The 16,737-nt window shown below is 36.9% G+C and overlaps 1 protein-coding gene and 1 non-coding gene across 2 annotated transcripts; both read left to right on the forward strand.

Moving 5' to 3' along the window:
- The first annotated feature begins 9,546 nt into the window (after positions 1 to 9,546).
- On the forward strand, positions 9,547 to 10,650 carry LOC145121872 (F-box protein CPR1-like). Its single transcript, XM_079057560.1, has one exon. It carries the CDS (start codon positions 9,547 to 9,549, stop codon positions 10,648 to 10,650), a length of 1,104 nt encoding a protein of 367 aa, XP_078913686.1.
- A 4,678-nt stretch (positions 10,651 to 15,328) lies between these two features.
- TRNAG-UCC (transfer RNA glycine (anticodon UCC)) lies at positions 15,329 to 15,400 on the forward strand. The gene has a single exon. It is a non-coding gene; the product is annotated as a tRNA-Gly (tRNA).
- The last annotated feature ends 1,337 nt before the right edge of the window (positions 15,401 to 16,737 follow it).

The raw sequence follows: 16,737 nt of genomic DNA on the forward strand, positions 1-16,737 counted from the left end.
TCGTTGGATCATCTCTTAAATAGACGGATGGGATTGAAATGACGCGGATCGCCAAAATAAGCCTTTAGCGGCGACGCACACTCTTTAGCGGCGACACACCCGAGGGAAAACAACGCGGGATTTCTTATGTCATCCTAGTCGTAGGATCATCTCCTAAGTCGACGGATGCGATTGAAATGACGCGGATCGCCAAAATAAGCCTTTAGCGACGACGTCTTTAGCGACGACAAGGACTTTTAGCGGCGACAAAAAACGCATTTGTTTTTTGTCGCCGCTAAAAGTCCTCGTCGCCGCTAAAGGCATCGCTGCTATTGCCGGTTATTCTTGTAGTGAATGCTGGAAGTGGGTATGATTCAACCTAGAACCGGTCCTAATTCCATCCCGGTACTATTGATTAGGAAGAAGGATGGTAGCCGAAGTTTTTGTGTGGATTATCAGGCCCTAAACAAAGCAATCGTACTTAGATAATGTTTGGATACATGTATTCGACGAATTACTAAATGGGTTGCACATGGGCACTATCATTTCGAAAGTCGATTTAAAAACCAGATATCATCAAATTCACATGAAAAAGAGGACGCACCCAAAATTGCTTTCTGTACCTACGAGGGACACTACGAATTCTTGGTAATGCCATTTGGGCTAACCAACACACAACACACAAACCACTTTCTAATCCTTGATGAATAATGTATTTGGACCATATTTACAAAAGTTCATTCTAGTATTTTTTGATAATATACTAGTATATAATCAAACCATGGAAGAACATTGAGAACACCTCGAAATCATTTTACATCGTTAAAAGAAACGTCACTTGTCGGCCAATAAAAAGAAGTGTTCACTCAAATAAGATCATAGTATAAGATCAAGGATCTAGGGCATATATTGTTTCAAGGGAGCCGGTGGATGTTGACCCGACCGAGGTCACAACGATGTTAGAGTGGTCAGCTCCCAAATCGTTGCATGTGTTTTGGGATTTTTTTTGACTGACTGGGTACTACAGAAACTTTGTACAAGGTTGAGTGGCCAGTAAAGTAACTGTAACTAACCGAGCAACTGAAGAAAGATAATTTTCATTGGATTAGGAGGCAACATGCAATTTTCTACAACTCCAAACAACAATGACTTAAGTACCGCTCTTGGTAATACTGTATTTTACCCAAGAAATTCATTGTGGAAACAGATGCATCATGCCTTGAGTTGGGGGCAGTCCTCATGCAAGGAGGAAGACCACTGGCCTAATACAGTTAGGTCCTTGGTACCAACTGTTGGCACAAGCCAGTTTATGAAAGAGAACTAATAGCTATAGTATTTGTGGAAAAGTTGCCTCCAAAATTAGCAAGTGGCAAATAGTTCAGGGGTTATTTCCGTAACTTATCATTTACTATTCATAGTTTGACTATGAATAGTAATCTAATATGAAATTGAAAATGAAATTGGACGGAATGGAGGCGCAGCAGTTTTTTGGACGGCATTTTTGTTTTCACATTAGATTTATATTCTCCTCTTTGGCTATAAATAGCCAGAGAGACTTAACCCACAAAATTAACCCAACAATCAAATATATATATATATATATATATATATATATATATATATATAGTAAAACTTTACATATATATATATATATACTGATACACCACCATATATTTTAGCCCTCTCACTCTATTTGTAATCTCTTTCATAATCCCTGTAAACACTGCAAATTATAGTGAATTGTTTCTCGGCTTCCTCCGCCCGTGGTTTTTTCCCGATTTGGGTTTCCACGTAAATTCCTGTGTCTCTATTCTATTTATTTTATTCGTATTTCGTTGTGATTATTACGCTTTGATAATTTTTGATCCCATTCCGCATTGAGCTAATATTATTTAAGTCTATTCGGATCCTTCGTATTTCACAACAATTGGTATCAGAGCATCCGGGTTGTAATATTAGCTCATTGGGATCATTTTATCAAGTAATTAATCATGTCTTCGGTAAAATACGATATTCCACTACTGGATCGTAACACACGATTTCCGTTGTGGCAAGTAAAGATGAGAGACATTCTCATTCAGATGGATTTACACAAGGCGCTATTGGGTTTCAATAAGATGCCCGATACATGGACCGAAGAAGAAAAGGAGATGAAAGATCTGAAGGCTTTATCCCAGATTCGTTTGCACTTGTCAAACGATGTTTTGCAAGATGTTCTAAAAGAAACGTCAGCGGCTTCTTTATGGCTAAAGTTGGAGCAACTGTTGATGACCAAGAGCTTACCAAACAAGTTGCATTTGAAGCAACGGTTGTTCAATCTCAAGATGATTGAAGGAGGCTCTTTAACTGAACATATATCCACATTTAAAGAGTTAGTAAATAACTTAGAGAATATGGATGTTCAGTATGAAGATGAAGACTTGCTTTATTCTTACTGTCGTCGTTGCCAGAATCCTATAGCCATTTTCGTGATACTATTATCTATAGCCGTGACACTTTAGTTTTAGATGAAGTCTATACAGCTTTGGATTCCAAAGAGAAGATGAAGCATATTACTGGTGGTGGTTCAAGTGATGCTAAAGCCGAAGGTTTGAATGCCAAAGGAAGACCAACAGAGAGAAGTAGAACTTCTCAATCTTCCAACAGAACCAGATCCAAATCAAAAGGCAAACGAAAGTTTTGCAACTATTGTCACAAGAAGGGACATGTGCTTGAAGAATGCTTCAAGTTGAAGAATAAAGAAAAAGAGAAGACGGCAGCAAATGGTAAACAAGCTAGCACTTCGGGTGAAGCCGATGTAGCTGAGGTGGAAGGTATTGGAGAACTTTTGACAGTTTATTCAGATAAACTGGATTCCACTGGTGATTGGATACTCGACTCTGGTTGTACTTTTCATATGTGTCACAACAAAAGTTGGGTTTACACATTTGAAAAGGTTAACCAGGGCTATGTGTTGATGGGTAACAATACTACATGTCCAGTTCTTGGACATGGTTCAGTCAGGATCCGTATGTTTGACGGAGTTATTCGAACCATGGGGGATGTTAAATATGTTCCTGACCTCAGAAGAAACTTGTTATCTCTCAGTTCCTTTGACAAAAGGGGATACGAGTTTGCTGGTAAAGGTGGAGTTCTCAGGGTATTCAAAGACGGCTCCGACAAACTGAGAGCCAAACGAAAAACCTCAGATCTTTACTTTCTTGACGGTCAAACAATTTCGAGTGATGCTGCTGTTGTTTCAAAGTCTCTTTCTGATCCAGATCAGTCCCGTCTTTGGCACCTTCGACTCGGCCATATGAGTTTTCAAGGCATGTCAGAATTGAGTCGAAGAGGCTTACTTGGTCAACAAAAGATTGTTGATTTGGATTTCTGTGAAGACTGTGTATATGGTAAGGCAAAACGAGTGAGGTTTGCAAGTGACATCCATACAACGAAAGGACCACTTGATTATGTTCACTCGGATTTGTGGGGACCGGCTCGAGTTGCTTCAAAAGGTGGAGCTATTTATATGCTCACTATTATTGATGATTTCTCCAGGAAGGTATGGTCTTTCTTCTTAAAACATAAAGGAGACGTTTTCTATACCTTCAGAAATTGGAAAGTTCAGGTTGAAAAGCAATCAGGTCTGGTGGTAAAGTATCTTCGTACGGATAATGGACTTGAGTTTTGCTCAGAAGAGTTTAATGTCTATTGTCAAAAGGAAGGCATTACTCGACATCGCACAGTAGTCCATTCACCTCAACAAAATGGTGTAGCTGAAAGGATGAATCGCACCATTATGGAGAAGGTCCGGTGTATGCTTTCTAATTCCAAATTGCCAAAGTCTTTTTGGGCGGAGGCTGCTTCGACTGCTTGCTATGTTATCAACCGATCACCGTCACGAGCAATCGAGAAGAAAACTCCGTTTGAGTTATGGTCCGGTAAACCTGCCAATTATTCAGATTTAAAACCATTCGGATGTCCAGCATATGCACGAGTTGACAATGGGAAGCTAGAACCAAGAGCAATCAAATGCGTTTTTCTTGGGTACAATCAAGGTGTAAAGGGTTACAAGTTATGGAGCTTTGATTTGAAGAAAATTATCATCTCAAGAGATGTTACTTTTGATGAGTCTGCTATGATTCAACCAGTTGCTGACTCTTCTAAAAGAACAGATGCATCAAATGTATCATCCGAAGCAAATAAAGAGTATGCTCAAATGGAGGTGGAGCTTCCTACTTCACCTACCACTAATCAGAGTACAAATCAGCATCAAGATTCTTCTTCGTCGGATGAGCATGTTGTTGGTGAAGATTCAACACCTTCACAACCACAAGCTACTACTCCAAGCATTGCAAGAGATAGACCGAGAAGACAGATTATTCCTCCGAAGAGGTATGCTGAATCTGATTTGGTTGCCTATGCTTTTATTGTTGCTGATAATATTGAGTACGCAACGGAGCCTGCGAATTATGACGAGGCTATCAAATCTGAAGACTCAAATGATTGGATGCTCGCTATGCAAAATGAGATGGAATCCTTGCAGCGAAACAGTACTTGGAATTTAGTTCCTATTCCGAAAAGGAAGAGACCAGTTAAATGCAAGTGGGTCTATAAGCTCAAGGAACCTGTCAACCCAAATGATAAACCAAGATACAAAGCTCGGTTAGTAGCTAAAGGCTACAGTCAGATTCCTGGTATTGATTACACTGACATTTATTCCCCAGTTGTCAAACATACTTCCATTCGTGTATTGTTGGGGTTGGTTGCTTCTAACGATTTTGAGTTAGAACAACTTGATGTCACTACGGCTTTCCTAAATGGTGAGCTTGAGGAAGAGATTTTTATGCAACAATCTGAAGGTTTTGTAGTTCCTGGAAAGGAGAACTACGTATGCAAGTTGAACAAATCTCTTTATGGCCTCAAGCAGTCTCCTAGACAATGGTACAAGAGGTTCGATTCTTTCATGACCAGTCACAAATTCAGCAGGTTCACCTATGATAGCTGCGTTTATTTCAAGAAAGGTGACAATGGTTCAAAGATCTACTTACTCTTGTACGTGGATGACATGTTGATTGCAGCAAAAGATATGAAGGAGATTCAGAAGTTAAAAGACCAGTTGAAAGCTGAATTTGAAATGAAGGACTTAGGAGCTGCCAAAAAGATTTTAGGTATGGAAATTATTCGTGACAGGAAGTCTAGGATCTTGCATCTTTCTCAGAAAAGTTATATTGAGAAAGTCCTAAGACGCTTCAATATGCACGAAGCAAAGTCTGTCAACACACCTTTTGCAGCTCATTTCAAGCTATCATCCGCTTTGAGTCCTACTAATGAGACTGATATGGCTTACATGACACGTGTTCTATACTCTAGTGCTGTTGGATCTTTAATGTATGCTATGATCTGCACACGCCCTGATTTGGCTTATGCTGTTAGCATGGTTAGTAGATACATGGCGAACCCGGGGAAAGAACACTGGAAAGCAGTACAGTGGATTTTTCGTTATTTACGAGGTACGTCTTCCATGTGTTTACGTTTTGGCAAATCTAACACTGGGGTGTTCGGATATGTTGATTCAGATTATGGAAAAGATTTGGATAAACGAAGATCAATTACAGGGTATGTGTTTACACTAAATGGTTGTGCTGTTAGTTGGAAAGCCCAGTTACAGTCTACAGTTGCCCTGTCTTCTACCGAGGCAGAGTACATGGCGATTACAGAAGCAGTTAAGGAAGATATCTGGTTGAAGGGGTTATTCGGAGAACTCGATGATAGAATAAAGGTGACCACAGTTTTCTGTGACAACCAGAGTGCTATCTTCTTGAGTAAAGATCAAATGTTTCATGACCGAACAAAGCATATTGATATTCGTTATCATTTTGTGAGGGATATCATTGAAAAAGGTGATTGTGTTGTGGACAAGATTCATACAGATTATAATCCCGTTGATATGTTCACTAAAAGTCTTCCTATAGCCAATTTCAAATTATGTTTGGACATGGTGGGTGTTTCTGATCGCAGTTGAGCCTGAAGGCTCGTGGTGGAGGAACTATTATTTATTTTTCCGGAAACAATTTTTCTCTATACAAAATTGCAGTTTTTTATGGAAGTTTTAGAGTTTGATGAGCTAAAGGTTTTGACTAATCGTAAAACATGACTTGCTTAATTTTGATGTCAAGGTGGAGATTATGGAAAAGTTGCCTCCAAAATTAGCAAGTGGCAAATAGTTCAGGGGTTATTTCCGTAACTTATCATTTACTATTCATAGTTTGACTATGAATAGTAATCTAATATGAAATTGAAAATGAAATTGGACGGAATGGAGGCGCAGCAGTTTTTTGGACGGCATTTTTGTTTTCACATTAGATTTATATTCTCCTCTTTGGCTATAAATAGCCAGAGAGACTTAACCCACAAAATTAACCCAACAATCAAATATATATATATATAGTAAAACTTTACATATATATATATATATATATATATATATATATATATATATATATATATATATATACTGATACACCACCATATATTTTAGCCCTCTCACTCTATTTGTAATCTCTTTCATAATCCCTGTAAACACTGCAAATTATAGTGAATTGTTTCTCGGCTTCCTCCGCCCGTGGTTTTTTCCCGATTTGGGTTTCCACGTAAATTCCTGTGTCTCTATTCTATTTATTTTATTCGTATTTCGTTGTGATTATTACGCTTTGATAATTTTTGATCCCATTCCGCATTGAGCTAATATTATTTAAGTCTATTCGGATCCTTCGTATTTCACAACAGTATTCACCATTCAAAAGTGGCATCCAAACTTGGTGGGAAAGTGTTTCATAGTTCAGGCAAACCAACGAAGATTTTAATGTATACTAGAACAACAAATCGTTACCGAGGGACATCAAAAGTGGATGTCCAAAACTGTTGGGATATAATATTAAAATTCAATATAGGCCCAAAAAAAAAAAAACACAACTGATATACATTCATGAAAGGGGACATCATCAACCTTGGGTACCGTTTCAGTACCGTGGGTAGTCTAATGGAATGAGGTTTTGTAAGAGCTGTCCTGGGCTCCAGAATTGTGGATAATAAGGCGGCAAGTTCGAGAAGGTACTTCCGCACCACCGAGTTTCTGTGATGAAGGTGACCGACTCCTGTATCAAAGTTGTTTAGTACTGCCTCGATCATTATCTTGGTTTCCTTGTCTATTTCATGAGTTAATGCGAGTGCAATTGAAGGACATTCAGGAGTACAAAAAGCTTACCAACAAATGGCAAAGGAAGTATATTGGGAGGGTATGTGTAAAGGCATAGCAAGAATGATGGCGGAGCGTGACGTGTGTCATCACCATAAATATTTGACAATGGCATCGGGAGGATTGTTGCAACCCTTAGAATTACCAAACAAAAGTGTGGGTGGATGTGACAATAGATTTTAAGACCGGGTTGCCAAGGTCGGAGGGATACAATGTCATTTTTGTCGTAGTGGACCGCTTGAGTAAGTATGTGCACTTTGTTCCATTGGACAAGTCTATAAGCATCACCAATAATATGAGAATTAATTAACGGGAGATTGATATTTTTATCGTCTAAGTAGGGTTGATATTTTATTGAAATTGTTAGTACTTATCTTTTATTTAAATGTTAGATTTGGATTAGGTTTGTTGGGAAACTGATATTTATAGGTTCCTGCATTATTTTGATGAATAATTAGAATTTTATTTTGAATCTAATACTTCTAGAGACCTTCCTGTTTCTTGAATTATATAAATTCTACCTAGGAATTCTACCTGGTTCTCATTATAACCCTCCTATGATGTGTATGAGTGTATCATCCTCAACAGAGTATCTTGTTTGTTGGTGTTGTCACCCTCATTGGTATTGTTCTTAGTGCTGACCATTTTCTCAATGTGCTTTGCTACAAGACTATCCTTTTTTCTTCTTCAAAAATGGCATCCATTGTAACTTTGATTTTTTTAGTCTTGGGATTGAGTAACTTATAGGCCTTAGATTCAATGCATAAAACAATCCTAAGAGTACATAATCCACACTCCTGTCATAAAGCTTCATTCTCTATTGTTGTGCACTTGTGGTACATGAAATATCACATACGGTTGAAACTTAGAAAATGTCTTCCAAAATCAAAATCTATTTTTTTTCTTTTTCGGAAAAAAAGGTTAAAAAGATTTTTTGTCTTTTGTCTTCGGAAAAACAAACAATATTTTTCTCAGATGTCTTTTTTCCGCCCGCAGACATAAAAGGTCAAAACGACTTTTTTGTTAGAAAACAAACACCACCTTATCCTTTGGTGAATGGTGATCGAACGGTCTTGTTTGTAGTTCAATAAACAACATAAACATGTTGCTTGCACCCATTATGGTCATAATAATCAGGCCTTTGTGGGGATGAAAAATCTTACATATTCCTTTTGTCAAGATGTTATGACCACTTTCTTGTAGTCGTGACATACTATTTGTTCCTCAACTATGGAACATAGTACATATCACAAACAATACGATTGATTCCATTCAATTTTGATCTTAGAATTATCGTAACCAGTCGTGTTCATTAGTTCATTATCATTTTGTTTCCAAGTTTCACTATGGTCGTGTTACTATGATACAGAGTACTTGAGAACCATGATTGATCTCCACTCATGTGGTTCACTCAAGTGGTTCAAACATCTTAGGGGGTGTTCGAGATTTCATTTAAAAAGAACTTATTGACTTATTTGCTTTTTGAAAAGTCAATAAATAAAAAAGAAAAAAAAGTGGTTGGTAATGTAATAAGGACTTTTAAAATAACCTCTCATAAGCCCTTCAAAAAGGAGATTTTAATAAATTAGGATTCTAACATTTAAAAACTTCTTATAACTTTTTGGTTGTAAAAGTCAAATTCTCCTTAAAACATGTATAAGCTAAGACAAATACTTTTTAATTTATTGACTTATTGATTTTCTCACCACAAAAAACTAATCCAAACACTTTTTAAAAAACTCATTTTCTCACCACCATAAGTCAATAAGTCTTTTTGCCTAAAAGTCCTTTTAAGGTTCAAAATGAAATCCTAAACACCTTCTCAAAATCAAGGAACCATCATATATTTTCTTAACTTCTTATGTGTAGTCCACTAGAAGCAGTTCACTTTCTCTTCCTTCCTCTTCAAGATGGCAGTATAATTAGTTTCCCTGTTCCACAACCTCTACCCTCATGATAATAAATACATATTAGTGGACTTGTTAACGGAAGCACAAGAGAAATACTTGAGAAAGAAGGTATGTTATTAACACTGATTTCAGTTGGTGTAGCAAAGCAATTATCGAAGATCATGATGTATTGATGGCATTAGTGATCTTATCGGTATTGACGTACTAATCATATATGGCAGGTTTGTAAAAGTCATTTCAGTAAATGAATCTCACTCTATGGTAAAATATCATGGTAATAATTTCTTCGTATCATGTTTCGCATTCATGAGTGTTGATAACTAAAATCCATAAAAAATACACCATAGAAATAAATTTCTTGCTATCGTGTGGGTACCCCCGCCCTTTCTTTCCTTTCGCGTTGCCGACTCTAGGGTTTCGATGGCAGAGCTTCACGGTGATGTCCTTCCGCATATACTGAAAAGATTGAATGCGAAGGATCTAATCCGATGCAAAAGTGTGTGTAGATCTTGGAAAAATTTGATCTCTGACTCTGGTTTCATTAAATTCCATATGAACTATAGTTACCAAATTGATTACAAAAATAATGATATAGATAGGAGGATTGTTATGTCAAGGGTCCCTGATCGCAACGGGTCGCGTGTTTGTGATGTTGATGACAAATTCTTTGATGATCGTGATTGTCATCTTCTTGGTTCTTCCAATGGACTTGTATGCATCTCTTCTTTTGCTTCTCAACTTGTAGTAGCCAATCCCTCAACTAGAGAGGTGCAAACACTACAAGAGCCTCCAATCCGTGATACCAAGTGTTTATGTTGGGGTTTTGGGTATGATTCATCTACGGATGATTACAAGGTTGTGTTAGGGTTCCGTAAACGTGTTGGTTGGACAAGTTTTCTAGTGTTAAGTTTGAAATCAAATGTTTGGAAAGTAATTGGAGATGTAAAGTATTCGTTTCTTAGTAGGATTGGTATCTTATGCAATGGGGCACTTCATTGGATTATGAAAGATTCTTCATCTCCAAATAAGAAGAGAGTCATTACTTCGTTTCGGCTATCTGCAGAAAAATTTATCAAAATTTCCCAACCTGATGATGAGCGATATGAATCTGGTGTTGCTAGCTGCCCAAATATGAATTTAGGTATTATCGAAGATTGTTTATGCGTATTTCCTTGTGATGGGTTTAATGATAACTTATGGATGCTGAAGAACTACAATGGAAAGCTGTCTTGGGGAATGTTTGAAAAGGAGTGTGAGATGAACTTAGGTTTACAATGCTTGAAAGAGCAGAAACATTACATTCCTAACAAGAGAGCTTTGTGTCGTGATATGCTGTTCTACAAGACTAGGGAGTATATTTGTGCCCCTATCTATATGGAGAGTCTTGTATCTCCCTATGTTAATGGGAGGCCAAAGAGAAAGACACAAGAGAGTAATAGCAAGAAGAGTTGTAAGGTGTGTTCTAAATATGAGTTATTTTGTTTATCATATAATACAAACTGTGGAATTATATCTGGATTCTGAATTCTTATTAATGTTTACGATGATTCCTCTACATCCCTAAAAAAGTGTGTTGATCTTGGCCTCGATCATAGCTCAAGCTTCATGTTTACTCATGGGATGCTTTCATTTTCTGTTGTAACATATGAGGTCTGCAAATGGACATTATCTATAGTTTAAAGTTTTGATCATGGAGCTTAGTTAATTTTATTCTTTCCTTATTCTCTTTACAATCAGGTAGTGTTTGGTATCATGGATTATGGGTAAGGAATGGAATGGTTCATTCCATAGGAATGAGAAAAGTCTGTTTGTCTTGCCCGGTGGAATGGAATGGGCAATTCTTGAAGGAATTTGATTTCTTCCATTTTGTTAATTTTCACTGTGTTTCCGTTTGGATGTTTTTCTTTCATTTTCATTATGGAGTGGAATGAAAATTTACTGTAGCCCATTTTTGTTTATGTAGTAATTAATGACAGTTTTCTGTTATTTTTACTAAATTATAGTTCTAAGAATAATTATTATTTAAGATAATGTATACAATAGAGTTAAAATTATGTATTATATTTACATATAACATAACAAATACCTATGAAAATTCAGGGCATTTTTCGGCATGACAACTATATTTAGATGACAATGATTGTGTAAAGATCTGCATGATTGACTTGAAATTGAAAGGATTACAAAAGGTTTTACTAGCATTCAAGAGGCTAGGAACTCTCCCTGAATTCACTTATATTCTGTTATGACCAAAGATACTAACTACTAACACTAACCACTCAACTAAGCCTTCCTAACTGATCTAACAGTAAAAAGACCTTATTGCCCTCACTGCTCTACTTAAGCCACAACTGACAGGACTAAACGTAAGCCTAATAAGAAGTGTAACAGACTCATAAGAGAGACTAGTATATATAATGTTGACTGTTCACTGACTTCCCATTTTGATTTCTCAGTTGATTAAGCGAGACCCTATGCTTCCAGGAGCAAGTGGCAAAGTTTAAGGCTGTTGAAGCAGTTTGGATGATATGGCATTGCTTGTTCTCTCTGCAATATTATAAAGATAACTTCAGATAGTTTTAGTATCTTATGTTAATAAATTGTGTTTGATGGATTTCAATGGCTTGTGCTTGATGGATTTCAGAAACGTATGTTTGATGTTTTTAAAGTGTGATGAACTCTTACTTTCTAGTAATATCGTGTCTGATGATGTTAAAAAATCCTTTGAATACCATCACTTTAGTTTTAACCATTTTGTGGAAAGCTTTTAACAAAAAAATGTTGTGATAGACTTTCTCATAAAAGTGTATGCCTTCATTTAGATATTTGTGTTTCTTTAAATCGCATTAGTATTATTGATGCATGTTACTATTTTGATTCTTAATTTTTTATGCAGGATCTACTCATGTTCATATGGTTACTACATCCTGCTTCTTGATTGTCATGTCATTTCATTTTCTATATCTTCATTTGCTTAAATTTCTTATGTTTGATATATTCGTTTTGTGCAAGTATACCATCAATAAACCAGCTATGATATGCTCTTGGGGATATGTACTTCTTCGTCTTGTTATACTGTTGTGCTTGATATGATTGAATTTGCTAGGATGGTCACCATGCAACACTTGGTTCTCAATCAAAGTGCCACGTCACTCATTCCAACCTAGTTGACAAACAATGAAGATAACTTTTTGTTGAATAAAGCCCATTAATAAACACTATGTTGCATTTTTTAAAGGGTTATTGACATAAAGGCACATCAAACTTTCAGGTTTGGTTTTAAATGGCCATTTAACTTTTTTTTAGACCTGTTAGACCATTAAACTCAAAAACTATCCGTTAAAAATACCATTTTGCTAAAAATTATCAGGTTTTCCGGTTACATTGTTGATGTGTAGATAATGGACATATCCACATGGACTTTGACATTAAGAAAGTCAAAGATATTGCCTATGATCCCGCCATTTCCATTACCAAGCCTTGCGCATGCCTTCAATGCTACTGTAAATGTGGAAGGTAAGAGTCCCGATCTTTGCAGCTTCACGTACTGAGCAAAGGCTTCTTGAAACCCACCATGGTTGTAGAAATATTGAATAGCAGATCTTGTCGAATTCACATCTGGTTGTTTTGAATGGTGAAGAATTAATCGAAGATAATGAGCATTACCTTGATAGTAATCGAATGGATAGCTTATAAGATGGCGGATTATCATCAACTCTTAGAACATGTTCCTTCCGCATCACCGCCACCATCAACTCTTACACAACAACCACCATCCTTTTTCCAGCACCATCCATCTTCCACCACCGCCACCATCCTTCTTCCACCCATTCTTATCTTCCACCACAGATTACAAGACTAAATTTTGAAAAGGAATTGAAGGTCCAAAGCACCATCTATTTCCCAGCAGGTCTAAATCTGCACCAGATCGTATGAAGAATGTGAATATCCAAATATGTTACCAAATCTTAGGAATTGTTGGGGTTATCTTGGTGTTCGAATTCTGCGTGTGTAGTTTTCAAAGTCTGCCTTCGTAGTCTCGATCTCATCTCTTTTTACGAACTATTGAATTGTGAAAAATACCCGTAGATGCGGATGAGCAAGGCAGCGGAGCAGTGAATGTCCTAGAATCGATGCAGTGTAAATTGTGAAAACGAAAAACACGTTGCTGCAGAGAAGAAGAAGCGACAAAACTGTAGCAGCGGATGTACTGTAGGGAAGACGACGACAATAGAATGTCGGAAAAGTGCTTGGTATCGGTAAAAAAATCCCGTAATAGGAGCCGATGGAAAAAAAATCAAGTTGATAGGCTCGAATAGCACGACCTATCTACTACATCTTCGATCATCCAACATCCATTGAGTCATTGTTAACCGACACTCACCAACTCGGACGCTATTAGCAAACCACAACAACCTCGTCTCTATCATCATCTCATTTGCAACCTGCTACTAGAGAAAGAAAGGGAAGAAGATGGGGCAATTTTTTAGACCTGTGATCGATAAGAGAGAAAAGGGAAATTCACACCTGTTCATGGATTGAGGAAAGAGTGTGGTTGTTTTTGTTCTTGTTTCTATTGTTTCTATTGGGAAGTACACAAAAGCAAAGAGAGTGAGATGCAAGAGGTGTATTCGACTGGGTCAAAGAAAAAGGGGTGGGTTATTTTACACATCAGCATTCAACAGTGTCAACAGTAATATGTAACCGGGAAACCTATTAACTTTGATAAAAATGATGTTTTAGACAGAAAAATTTTGGGTTTAATGGTCTAAAAAGTTCAAAAAAAAAAAGTTAAATGGTCATTTAAAACCAAACGTGAAAGTTTGATGTGCCTTTATGTCAATAACCCTTTTTTAAATGTTGAGTTTGTGTTATCTTTTTTTCTACTTAATGTAGGTGGATCCCAAATATAAATACATGATATTAGAAGATTATCAAGATACGATTTTCATACAAAGTCTTGGAATCTATAGAAACATTTTTTTCTCGTGTATAACATTCTAGAACTACGGCCCAAAGTTCATCTGTGACATATTGAACATAATGGGTCATAGCACCAAGCTATTATAGGACAAAACCTTTATTTTTGGATTTCGGACACAACTATTACTTTAACTTAGAGATATATATTACAATTGATGTTAAAGTATAAACTCGTTATGTGTAATTTTGGTTAAACTCATTCATTTCTTGATAATTACTATTTCTTGAGATTCTGTATGAGTAGGGCAGGGATTCACTTTGGCTCGACTTTGAATGATAGTCAATAAAACTTGGATATCAAATTAGATTGCGTTATACACGATTTGTAAGTACTATTATGACCTGTAATGCAATTATCTGTGGCAAAATCTACTTGGGAATTATTCTCTCAAATAACAACTTCAAGTTTGGCTGCAAAACAGGAAGTCGAGCACTAAACAAGAGTATGGCTAGTTTGTTTTAGAATGCAAGAGTTAGACCCTAGACTTACTGATCAAATCATGTATGTATGCCCAAAATTTCATTAAAGTGGATCAGCAGTTTTGGATATTGGCAGCTTGCCTTAAAGCCATCAGTAGCAGCCTTCACTACCTACACTTTTGGCATCAATGTTTCATGACCTAGGCTTCAAAATCTACACGTCTTTCAGGGCTTAAATACCTACGCCTTCAGGACCTAGACTTTAAAGGCATCTTAAGGATTTGCGTTTGGAGGTCTTCACGACCCCAACACCCTACCATTCGTTGTGTCCACGATCATACTAGTTTATATGAGTGTACACATTGCATGTTCCCTAACTCTTACTTGAGCATAACCTAATTAAATACCTTTTAGATATATGGGTAAACACCTATTAATTACCTTAAGTGCTTGATGACATTACATCTCCAACTTCAACCAAAAAACAGACCAATCTTAATGCGTTTTGGTGTTGTGGAACCGGTTTAGTCTCAAACTGAACCCTGAACTGAATACAAATTACACATTTTCAGGTTGAAAAAACTATATACATATAAAATTCTATTATTTCAAGTTTGAAAAATAAAAATAAAAATAAAAATAACTATTATGGTGTGGAACTCAATGCTACCTAGCCGTTTAAAATATATAAAACTGAACTGACTTTTAAAAGCTCTTAGAATATGAGATCCGGTGTTTTTTTTTAAAATTAGGAGTAGAGCTATTTGTAATATTGTTGCTTTGCAAAAATGCATATCAAGCGTTTGTAGTCCAACGGTTAGGATAATTGCCTTCCAAGCAATAGACCCGGGTTCGACTCCCGGCAAACGCATTCTTTTAATCTAGCAAAGATCTAGTAAAGAATCTGTATGGTCGTAATCTTATAATCCCATCAAACTGGAGCTCCTTGTTTTCTTTAACTTTTTAAACCAGAACCACCCAAGTCCTTGTGATATCCTTTTTTATTATCGTGCAGAACCCATCGAATAAGAAGGAGAATTTGTGATGCAAAATTGAATAGAGACCGCTTATGCCCCTGCATCAAGCAGTCTCCTAGACAATGGTACAAGAGGTTCGATTCTTTCATGACCAGTCACAAATTCAGCAGGTGCACCTATGATAGCTGCGTTTATTTCAAGAAAGGTGACAATGGTTCAAAGATCTACTTACTCTTGTACGTGGATGACATGTTGATTGCAGCAAAAGATATGAAGGAGATTCAGAAGTTAAAAGACCAGTTGAAAGCTGAATTTGAAATGAAGGACTTAGGAGCTGCCAAAAAGATTTTAGGTATGGAAATTATTCGTGACAGGAAGTCTAGGATCTTGCATCTTTCTCAGAAAAGTTATATTGAGAAAGTCCTAAGACGCTTCAATATGCACGAAGCAAAGTCTGTCAACACACCTTTTGCAGCTCATTTCAAGCTATCATCCGCTTTGAGTCCTACTAATGAGACTGATATGGCTTACATGACACGTGTTCCATACTCTAGTGCTGTTGGATCTTTAATGTATGCTATGATCTGCACACGCCCTGATTTGGCTTATGTTGTTAGCATGGTTAGTAGATACATGGCGAACCCGGGGAAAGAACACTGGAAAGCAGTACAGTGGATTTTTCGTTATTTACGAGGTACGTCTTCCATGTGTTTACGTTTTGGCAAATCTAACACTGGGGTGTTCGGATATGTTGATTCAGATTATGGAAAAGATTTGGATAAACGAAGATCAATTACAGGGTATGTGTTTACACTAAATGGTTGTGCTGTTAGTTGGAAAGCCCAGTTACAGTCTATAGTTGCCCTGTCTTCTACCGAGGCAGAGTACATGGCGATTACAGAAGCAGTTAAGGAAGATATCTGGTTGAAGGGGTTATTCGGAGAACTCGATGATAGAATAAAGGTGACCACAGTTTTCTGTGACAACCAGAGTGCTATCTTCTTGAGTAAAGATCAAATGTTTCATGACCGAACAAAGCATATTGATATTCGTTATCATTTTGTGAGGGATATCATTGAAAAAGGTGATTGTGTTGTGGACAAGATTCATACAGATTATAATCCCGCTGATATGTTCACTAAAAGTCTTCCTATAGCCAATTTCAAATTATGTTTGGACATGGTGGGTGTTTCTGATCGCAGTTGAGCCTGAAGGCTCGTGGTGGAGGAAC

The sequence above is a fragment of the Lactuca virosa genome, chromosome 6, assembly GCF_052849685.1.
Source record: "Lactuca virosa cultivar CGN04683 chromosome 6, Lactuca_virosa_CGN04683_v6, whole genome shotgun sequence".
NCBI lineage: Eukaryota > Viridiplantae > Streptophyta > Magnoliopsida > Asterales > Asteraceae > Lactuca > Lactuca virosa.